This window comes from Athene cunicularia (assembly GCF_003259725.1).
Source record: "Athene cunicularia isolate RWA chromosome 20 unlocalized genomic scaffold, athCun1 chr20_part1, whole genome shotgun sequence".
Lineage (NCBI taxonomy): Eukaryota > Metazoa > Chordata > Aves > Strigiformes > Strigidae > Athene > Athene cunicularia.
This window is the reverse complement of record NW_020799125.1, coordinates 91,725-102,671: the sequence shown is the minus strand read 5'-3', so window position 1 is coordinate 102,671 and position 10,947 is coordinate 91,725. Positions and strand designations below refer to the sequence as shown.

Here is a 10,947-nt window from a genome sequence, read left to right as displayed (position 1 = left end):
TTTCATTTGAAGTGGTGCCTTCAAGGGGAAGAAAATGGAAACGGTGATCCTTAAACTCTGTGGGGAAGCGGAGGTGTGAGTGACTGAACCGAGCTGCAGAGAACCCAGCCAGCAGAAAGCTGAAGTACAGAAATACAAAGTGAACAATCATTATTTGTGTTCAGAGGCCGCTGAGGCAGGATTTCTCTTCCCAGACAAGCAAGAATCTTGAGGAATGGGACAAAAGAGTTTGAGGAGCAGCAATGACAGGCGGTGACAGTCCCGCAGTTCATGTGAAGGTTATTTTTCTCCTCTCAGATAGGAGAGGATTAAGTTGCCATTCATTGTCTTTCGGAGGAGATGTGGTGGTTCCCATAGCAACAGTCTAAAACTCTTGTTTGACCACAAAATTATTTGATTCCTCTGAATCCAGCTAATCCAGAGCCTTTCTGTCTCTTTACCATCAGGAAATAAAAAAAAAAAAGAAAAACAACTTTCCACTCTGACCCTCCCATTTTAATCACAATCATCCTGTTATTAGGAAGGTGAGTAAATACCATTTTACAGACGAAGGAACCGAAGCGGATGGGATTAGGGATTTGGTGGGGGCTGGACGGGACCCCCCCAGAGCAGAGTTCACAGCTTCACGTGTTCAACATTTGCTGCTCATTACCATTTGCAGTTGCTCAGCCGTGGAGCTTGGCACCGCTCACTTCATGCACACGCAGTTCCCGTGGCAGCTGAGCGGACCCTGGGGTGACCTGAGTTCCACTTTCCCTTACCCCTCTGCGGGACTGACTCAGTACAACTCTTCCTCTTCTTCCTCATCCAGACCCTTTGTACAACTTGGCCTCATTTCTCAATGGCTAAAGAGGAAACATCAGAATGACCCTCTTGTTTCTCTTGCCCTCAGGGAAACATTTTCCTGGATTAATGCTGATGTTGCTGTCACTGGTTTCTCTCCTTCAATTCTTTTTCTCCTTTTCCTCATACTATTTTACAATGTCAGGGGGTTGACTGCTGCGCTGTGTGGGATTTTTATTATTATTATTTCGTGCCAACTAAGGGAGCTTCTCCCAGCTGGAGACTGCAAATGGTACTGGAGGTCTCCCACCGCTGCGATTGCCTGGGTGCCATCGGTTACAGCCTCCTGCATCGCAGCCCCGGCTCCTCCTTTCAGACCAGAAGATTTTAATCTTCCTATATTATTTCATTAGTCACTAGATAAAATTGTTCCCCAAATATTCCTTGTTGGAAGCCGTGCTTCCGCCAGGCCTGCAGCCTCAAAGAGCGTGTCGAGCCCATGACCCTTTGGTAACAACCACAGCTTGGAAAACTTCCTCTGTGGGCTGCCCTTGGTGAGCGTTCCCTGTAGCGAAACACGAGGATTGGTACGGATCCCTGTTTGGGGATGTGTTGAAGAGAGAATCTTTTCTGTCAGTTTGGGAATTTTTCTTTGTTTTCAGCATTGTTGAAAGCACAGGTTATTGGAAGAAGCTCTTCCTACGTTGAAAGGCATTTAGGAATATTTGTTAGAAATGTTGCAAACATTTGCAGTAAAGCAGTGAAAGAAGTGCATGCTGCAAAATCAATTTCTTTGCTGATGCTCCATGAAAATCTGCTGTTTCCCAATAGTCTGCCTGGTTAGGTGTCACGTGTGATGAAGGCACGTTAGCCAAATACTCACCAATTTTCCCTAATCCCCATGTTGAAAAAATTACCCAGCGCCTTCTGATGCTTCCTAGTGAAAATCCGGGAGAACTTGAAAAGATAGTTACAGTTAAACGAAGGAAGATCTATCGCCCAGTGCTGCAGACAGATCAAGAATTAACTGTATTAACATTATTTATATGACAGGTTATCTAGAAAGTGTGAATGATATTGGAGCTGAGGTGTATGATGTGTGGCATAGCCACATAAATCCTTATTAAAAACCATTTCTCATGCAGTGTGTTCCGCTGGGACACATGCCACGGGACCTTGGAAGCATTCTGTTCCTTTTTCTAAATAAAAGGAATAAAATACATACCGGATTTAGGCCCAGAAGATCCAGAATAATCACAAGAGGTAGACAAACCCTCTCAGGTTTGGTGGGTAAATCCAAGGCGGAGCTCATCCTGAGCGGGGAAATGATCCCAGCGTGCAGGTGCCTGGGATAGCTGCCTTCATCTGTTAATGGGGAGCGGGGCTTTGGAACACGTACAGTTCGGCCTGCTGGCTTCAAGATAACCCGTAAAACCTGAGAGATTCAACCCAAGGAGAAAGCAGAGAGAGTTGCAACTACAAAACGAGCCGTGGACAGAACCGGGAGCAGTTAATGGTAATAAAAAAAGCTCCTGTTCCCAACACGCTTTGAAAATTTGTGGATAGTTTTAATATTACTCTGAATTGGACTTTTTTTTTTAATTATTATTTTTACATACAGTGTTGAAGGAATAGAACACTTGGAGACTGGGGGGAAAAAAAACAGGTAAAAGAGGAAAATCTCTGTCTTTTTAACTGAGTTCAGTAGGCAGTGCCTGCGGCTTCTGCCCCTGGCCAAGCTACTCGAGCAACCTGTAGTTGCCTGCAGCTGCTGGAATTGTTTGGGAGTGTCTGCATTGCAGCGTGCTGGGAGATTTGGGGTGCTTTCAGCCCGAGGGGATGTGCAGCCAGCGGGATAACGTCTGGCTGGAGAGGGCCAGAGCTCGGGAGGATCCCTGGGGTTTGTGCAGCCCCGCTCGGGTGGGTGCAGCTGGCGATTGCCCTGGTCCCAGATGTGTGTCTTGGTACTCTAAAAGCACAGATGCATTGGCCCCTAGCAACAGCCACAAATGGAAAGGATGGAAATGATAGAAAACAGAACTGAAAAGGGAAAGAAAAGCTCCCGATGCCTGAGGTGGTGCGGAGAAACCTGGGGAAGTCCCACTGAAATCAGAAGGCTCCGTCCTGCTCTTCCTCATCTACTTTTACAGCAGTTTTCCCCCCAGCTGCAGCCCCTTTTGTGCCCCAACACTGGTACAAAAAAATCCCTGCATCTAAAAATGCCGAACCTGCCCGGGATCCCTCCTCCCTTTGCTGTTTGCCTAAAGCTGCTGCAAGGTTTGGGGTTTGGATTTTACACCTCTGTCTAGCTAAGCCAGACCCCAGACCTGGCCCTGCAGGTGGGCACCGCCTTGGAATGGATGTTTTTTAAAAAATAAATAAATAAATAAATAAATATCAATGAATGTGCTTGTTTCTGCTTTCAGCAAAGGAAAAAGCAGTTTAGCCCGTCTAGAGCAGACAAGAAAGGGAGGAAGAGGAGAAAAAAAATCCTCTTTTGCCAGAGCTCAGCTGGGTGTGTCTCCTCGCCCCCCCCCCCGCAGCGGGTCTGTGTTTCTGGCAGGCAGACTTGCCTGGGAGGGATCTGCCGTCAAAGCCACCCAGGAAAGGAGGCCTGATACGCTAATTAATATTCTGAACTAGTGACCCTTCTTTTTCTTTCCACCCCTTCCCTTTCTCTGGGCTCTTCAGCCTCTCCCCGCCGCGGATGGCTGCAGCCCCCTCCAGCTGAGTCAGTCCTCCCTCCCCGCAGCATTGCAGCACCTCCGCAGCTCCCTGCGCTCCTGCAGCACCCGCTCCGCTCCCACCGCCGCAGCATGGCCAGCACCGTCTCAGGTAGGACAGACATCTTTTTTTTTGGGGGGGAGGCTTGTCATCGACCCGCTTAGAAAGCCAGCAGTTTTGGGGTTTTTTTGTTCGGTTGGTTGTTTTGTCATTATTCTGATGGTTTGAGGTTTGGGTTTGGTGGGGTTTTTTTTTTCCTTGCGTTTCGGAGGAGTTCTCTGATGAGGAGGCAGCTGGTATGGCAGCATTGTTCCCCTTCCTCCCCCATACACACACCCCTCTGATGCAAGATAGCAGGTGGGCTTTTTATTTTAATATGAATACACATGTGATAAACTTGCCAATGTAAAATATTGCTGCTGTTACATTGTGCCACAAGAAGATGCTGCTGCATGACAATTAATTATTATTTTTGTAACATGATACAGCTTCTTTTCCCCCCCCCCCAAGAAAAATTTTCATGCTGTGTAACTGGATGCAGAGAAATCCGCATTTACATTTTATTTTGTGAAGATCATGTATTGCCTACGTGGGTAATGAAAAGAAAAACATGGACCAGACACTGACAGTAATGCTCCCAAAAAATCCTCCCAAACCCAACCAGAATAACCTGGATGGGTTTCTGTGTATTCTCAGTTTCCCATCCCTAGATTTCTTCCCAGCTCACATTTCTTCCTCGGAAGATGCTCCAGGGGAGCGGTTCTCTGATGGCGTTGGGTGAAAGCGAATGCTGCAAGGGAAGCCCTTCCTCCCTCCTGCAGCACTAACGGAGTCGCGGCGCGGCTGGCGCCGGGGTTGGGTTTGCCTGCGAGGGCAGCCTGCCCCGAGGATGCTGCGCTGCTTCCGTCCCAGCTCTTTCCTAAAGATGTGTCTTGGCCCTTCTAACTGGGGAGGAGGGATTCAAATGGCCGAAACTGGGAACGGGGGTGATGGAGAAGAAAAGCCTGAAATGGTACAATGAACAGTTTGGGGGGGTGGTGTGTGTTGGAGGGTCTTTTTCTTTAAAAAAAACCCCAAAAAAACAAAAAACAAAACCCAAACAAGTTTATTCTTGAAATGGCTCTGAATTCTGCAGTCCTTAAAGAGGGGCTTGGGCGGGGGAAGCTAAATCCTGGAGGGCTGGGACACAGAGCTGAACAAAAAGGAAAAGTGGGCAGTGCTTTGTGCCCCCCCCCAGGCAGGGAACCAGCCAGAAGGAGACCAGGCAACACTTCGTGCTTCTTTCACTGGCCTTTGCTGTCTCCTGCTGTGCATTTTCTATTCCTTTCTCCTTCGGAAAGACCAGGAAAGGCAGAGGGACAGAGAGAGATGGAGGGAGGTGCAAGGGTGCAGCTGATCCTGAGCGGGCTTTGCATGCAATTAAAGATGGTAAAGGAGCATTGAAAAAATATGTGTCTGTGATAGAAAATCTCCAGCTATTGTACGTGCTTCTGCGAGTGTCCCTGTCTCAATGAACGTGTGCGGCAGCGCACGCTCGGGAGGTCCCACCCATCTGCCTTCCTCTCCTACAGAACAGGATTGGACCTCGCTTGCAGGGTGGGGGTGGGAGGGATGGATCAGACTTACCAGCCATCTAAACCAAGGTTGCATCGAACTTGAGATGGACAAGGTGGCGGAGGAAACACGCGTGGGCATTACACCGGTGCCTTCTCACCCTCCCAACCCACCCCATGCTCATGGTGTATTTCAGCTTCCCCAAGATGTGATTTTACTGTCTCAGGAGACTTAGGATCATGAAGAAGTGTGTGCTTCAGAGAAACCACGCTTCCTTGTGGCTCAGGGCAAGTAGAGAAACAATTTCAAGGAGTAGAAAGTCATGGAAACCAGTGCTGTGGCAGGAGGAAAGAGAATAGGGCGATGCCTGCCAAGGGAGGGAGCGGGGCTGAACCTCGCCCAGCTGCCTTTGCAGGGAGCAGCTCCCCATCCCTACAGCGCTTAGGCAGGAATGGAGAGTGCCCTGGATCGGCAGGAGAAAAAGGCAAGCAAATCCTTAAATTAAGGAAAGAGTCTTGTTTGCCGCCTTCATTATTTGCTTCTTTATCCGCAGCAAGAGCAAATCCGTGCTGAAGGCAGAGCAGCTGCAATTGTCTGCAGCTGGTGCCCGGGGGCTTATCCCTCTTGGGAAGATTTTCTTGGGTTTGTTTAAACAAACAAACCAATCCCTGGGATGAAAAGAAACGGGGCTTGCTTCCCCCAGCCCACCAGTCCTCTCTCTTCCCTCCCTGCCCGCTCAGGTGTTTTTTCCCGGCCGCGGTGCCTGGGTTTGGTGCTAGAGCAGCGGGCTCGGCGGCACATGCTCAGTGCGGGCTCAGCTGCGGTGCTGGCCCTGCTGCCGGGCAGAGCTTGCAGGGGCAGAGCCCTCGCACCTCCTCCCCGCAGCAGCTCCACGAGGCTTTGTGCTTTCGCACACCGCAGAAGCGGCGTCTGGCTGGGCTCTGCGGGGCTGCGTAGCTCTCCCCACCATTTGCAGGCATCCGGGTTGAATAAAGAGGTTCGAGATTATGAAATGATGCAGTAAGGTGACAGCCTCATGGGCTTTTCTCTGACGTTAGCGTGTCTGAGAAGGTGGAGCCAAGAGGAAACACCGGGTTGTCATTCCGGGCCTCACGACTGGGCATGGTAAATGCGCCTCGACAGATCCTGAGCTTTTTCCCTCCTACCCCGAAATGTGAGAGTTGTGTGACTTTAGGTAGGTCTGGGTTATCCCCTTAATCCCTTTTCTGGATGGTGCTGGTGGACACCGTATGGTATCGCCCTGTCCTGACACTGCCACTGCCCGTGCTGGAGAGTCAGAGTCCGTTCTATCCAGCTCTCCATCTCTCTGTTCTCCAGAAATCACTATTTTCTTTTTCTCCAGGTGTTGATGGAGTCTATACGACCTTAGAAATTGATGGTACTTTTATCGGGTTTTCAGTTTACAAGCCAAAAGAACCTATTGTACCATTTTTTATATATATTTATTTACCACCGTATCCAAACGAGGGATCTAAATCCTCGGAAAATATTTGTTCTTTCTAAAACCTAAATCATATCTTCTTTGACGGCACCATGTGGCCTCTGTGAGGATCCCTTTGATATCTCAAAAGAGCCCTTTTAGTAGAGCCCACCACTGTTGGTTCAGATCTGGCGAATGCCTTGTTTTATCAGACGAGCACATTCTCCTTCTGCAAAGCAAAAGCTGAGATTTAGTGGTCTGATGTGGCAACGGGAAGGCTGCAGATAAGACCTCTGTGACAGTGTGGCCAGCGGGACAGATTGCAACTTCAAGCTTTCTTGGGGTGAACGGGGCTGATGGTTCTTGATGACAAAGCTTGGAGGGACCTGAAGCTCACTCAAACTTCTGCCGCCCTAAATTAACTGGAAACAACATGCCTGGCTAATCCCTCCCAGTTGCCCTACTGGTGTGGGCTTTATTCCTCCAGGTGTAAGCTTATGTTTTTCAAAAAAAAAAAAATCTTCTATCCCAAGGGGAGTTAAACCAATGGTCAAATTTTTGCCTGTGATTTAGAAACACAAAAGAGCTGGAGAGCAAATTTTTGCCTGTGATTTAGAAACACAAAAGAGCATGTGCGTGTGCTGCAGCACTTTGGCACGGCCCAACTGCTGAAGAGCTGCGCAGCATATTTCCAAACAATCCTTTTATTCTTTCAGGGGGTCTCTATACGTGTTTTGTGCCGTACTAGAGAATCTTATATTCTCTGGTTGTGTTTCTACAAGTAATACCACTGCATAGTGGGCAAGCACAATAATCCTCAGTTAATGCAAAGGAAGCCAAGGCCCAAAGAGACCAAACGACCGTCTGTGGTCACACGGCGTGTCCGTATCTGACACATCGTGGCACTGGACTTTGCCTGTCTCATGAACCGCTGCCTTAGCCCATCCCCAGCTCCTTTGTAGCTCTTTGTCCACCCAAACCTGACCCCCTGAACCTCTGTTTGCCCCAAATCCACAGACACCCTGGGACAGCTGCCTCCATTTGGCTCCTTCCTCTGCTTTATCAAGCAAACCCAGGCCATGCCTCTTCCTGACAATCAATCACCCGCCCAGCCCAGGCTGTGGATCCAGCTCAGGCCCTTTTCTCTTGCTGAGCACAAGGAAGAGATTTCCCTGGTTATTTTCCTGAGGGCAGCTCCCACATGTCCCAGTGCTCCAAGCCTGAGTGATTTGCCCATCCATTGGCTGTGCGTAACACGGATTGATGTGGCGTTTGTGAGCCGCAAACGAAACCGAGGGGGGAAGGAGCTGGGTGACTGGAAACCGTTCCTGGGTGATAGTTTAGCAGATGTCCGACAGAAGGCAGAGGAACCCTCGCATCTGCTTGTTCCCAGGGATGATTCCACGTGAGCCCACAGTAATTTCTGGGCCTCAAATCTCGTGGTGAGCAGCTGAGATGGTGTGTGGAATCAGTGTGAACGACAAGCGTTGATCTGAAAAAAAACCCAACCCTCTCATGTTCTCTGGTTGTGTTCTCTGGTTGTGTGAGCTCTCCTGCTGACTTGGTTTTGGAATTTAGGAAGCAAGAAGGTGGAAGTGAATTAGACTGAAGTGAAGGTCTCGCCATTATTTTGATGACGAGATTGGTAGCAGGTGAGAGCATCTAGAGTCTGTTGTATTCTCAAGGCTTATCGGGGACTACGGTTGCATTTGTTGTGTACGTGGCATTGCAGTCTTTGTGCTGAAGGACTCGGTTCCCAGTCCCTCTCGTTTCTCTGCCTTCTGTTTGTGCTTTGGTTCTTTCTATAATCGGACTGTTCTCATTTTTTTTTTTTCATGATATAATATTCTTTATGGAAGCAATTTTTCACTTCTCCGAAGTTATCTTTGCAAACCAAATTATTTTCTTGTAATAACCTTCCTTTGACCTTGCTGTCAGCCATAGCCCATCCAGTCTCATCCATTTAAATTGCCTGAATTCACATAAATTAGTCTTGCTGTGCCTCTGGTTCATCATAAATGACTCTGTATCGGTGTTGTGCCTAAATGGCCTCTCTCTCTTCTGCTGGACGTCATGAAACACTGAACAAAAAGACAGGCTGCTCAAACGCTCTACAGTTTCATGTTATCTGGTTAGGAAGCAGAGAACGAAACTTTTTAGTGAATGAATGGGTGAGGCCCACTGGCCAGGCACATCGCAAGCGGGAGGATGGTTCCCGTTGCTTGCGCACCGCACCCGTCCCCGGCAGTTCCTCCATCTCCTGCTCCCCAACTGCTCGGGGAGCAGCTGGACGGTGTCTCCAGGGGTTAACTTGGAGACAAACAAACCCTCTGCATGAAGAAATGTGGTCTGTAGCGCTCAGGCAAGGCAGCAGGGCCAGGGAAATGCAGGAGGTACCGTGCAGCACTAGAGGGAGCACAGGAAATGAGTCGCTCGAGGGAAAGCAACCAGGAGCACCCAGATCCTCCCGGTGGCTTGATGCTGAGCGAGCAGCCGGGCTTAATCCTCTACTCAGCAGCGAGAAAAAGCTCTCGTTGCATCTCTGAGACCAAAGCGATGCTTTGCCACAAAGTCCCTTGGGAGGGGAGACAGCGGGAACGGAGACGGATAGCGGGAACGGAGACAGGCGGCCTCGCTGATTTATGCACATACACAATATTTGCTCAGTGGAAGCTGAATTTATTTTTACTAACTTAGCAGAAGTACAAAATGCAAATCGATGCTTAAATTAGAAGTTCACCATTTCCCGTCTAATTGTTCTTAAAACGCATGCACGGTGCACTGGAAGACATAAAGTCTTTCCTGGAAGGGACTTGTTGGCCACGTCACGGTCTGTCCTACCTCAGTTCAAGGATTTTGTCCACTGGCATAAATATGTTCTCAAAACCCCGTATCTGTTGGCAAGTGTGAGTGCGGGCGCTTCTGAAGTAAATTTTAGCGCTGAGGTTTGCAGTGATCTTTTACCCTCGTGAGTTTTAAGGGTGCCCGTTCCGACGCGGCTGTGGTTGAGTCGTCGTCTTGCTTCAGGAGAGCGGGGGCCTGATCTTCATCGACACAATCTCCTAAACAGTCACCCGGAGGTTCCGTGTTTTACTTTTCCTTACGGATCCAGAGGAGCTGCCTCTCCTCGCAGGACGCCGTTTCTTATTTTAACCCATCAGCAGCGCGTTGGACACACCTACCACGTACTTTTTCTCTCCGGACAGGCCAGACCAAAAGCGCGTGAGGACGAGGGTGTCACTGCGGGTCTTTCTGTGTGTCCCCCCCGGGGTGTAACGGCCGGTCCCGGCGCACAGGCGGCGGGGGGGGGTGTCACAGGGCTGCCTTTATTTCTCAGATGGTGAGTCAGGGGTGATTCCTTCAGGGGTCTGTCCTTCCCCCCTCCCCCGATTCTTCATCCCGGAGCGATGGGCACAGGGCAGCGGGCGTTTCCTTGCTGGTGGAACACCGGCTGTGGAGGGTCCACATCCATCCACCACGAGGAGGGGGGATGTGTCCTTCAAGGTCAGTAGACAAAATACCGTCTGGCTGATCTCGATAAGTGCAAGCTCAAAGGACAGGATCCGGCCCACCGTGCGCAGGGGCTGCGTGGCCGAGGGGATTTGCAGACGAGGGGACCCGCGAGCTCGTTCGCTGTAGGTTTGTGTCACCGCCGGGCTCCCGCGGAGGAGACGCTTCGCTCCTTGCAGGTGTAACCCGCTGTCCTCAGGGTGCTGGATGGGAACCTGGTCACTTTTTTTGTTTGTCCTGACGCAAATCCTGTGTGCAGGAGAGGAGGAGAGTGCCAGAGCAGAAAGTGTTACCCTGGTGTCGTCTCTCCCGTCTTTGCAGGAACTGCATGCAGCTGAAGTTCGCAGGAACAAGGAACAGCGGGAGGAGATCTCTGGATAAAGGGCTTTTCTACACATCTAGCACCTGATTCCTGTTAACAAACCAACCAATCGACCAACCAACCAACACATTTTATTTTGTTTGTCTAGATGCGACGTTCGGTTCTCCATCCCCCCCTCCCCTGGTGTTCGTCCCCCAGCTACACGCTTCTCTATCTCTGCATCCTTAATCGTCAGTACTTGTGGGGATTCACAGATCATAGGGACCTCTAAGCAGAATAGCGACTAGTTCACATGAAATAGAGAATCAATTGACCAATCAGTCCAATCAAACAGCTTCTTTGGAGGGTTTTGTCCTTTTTTTAAACAAAAAAAAGAATTTCTTAAACTGATGTAAAAAATAATTAAGATATGAATAAATTCAACCAGCAGTGTCACGGAGATACGGATTTCTTATCCAGGGCTTTTACTCCTCTTGGTGTTTGCTCTGAGCCAAATATCAGTTTCGGAATAATGGGAAGTTAAGTGACGATTTCTGTGTGTGAAGTGGAATAGGGAACAGCCCCATGTTTGCCAGCGATAGGAGCGAGGAAGGAGAGAGGGAGGGGATGGCTC

General features: G+C 49.5%; 1 protein-coding gene across 1 annotated transcript in view; it reads left to right on the top strand.

Annotated features, from left to right (window-relative positions):
* Positions 1-3,318: 3,318 nt before the first annotated feature.
* The window catches only part of STMN3 (stathmin 3), a 16,029-nt gene continuing 8,400 nt past the window's right edge, over positions 3,319-10,947 (top strand). The window contains exon 1 of the mRNA XM_026861987.1: positions 3,319-3,618. Coding sequence (XP_026717788.1) covers positions 3,600-3,618 — 19 coding nt within the window. The 5' untranslated portion in view covers positions 3,319-3,599. The remainder of the gene's footprint in view (positions 3,619-10,947) is intronic.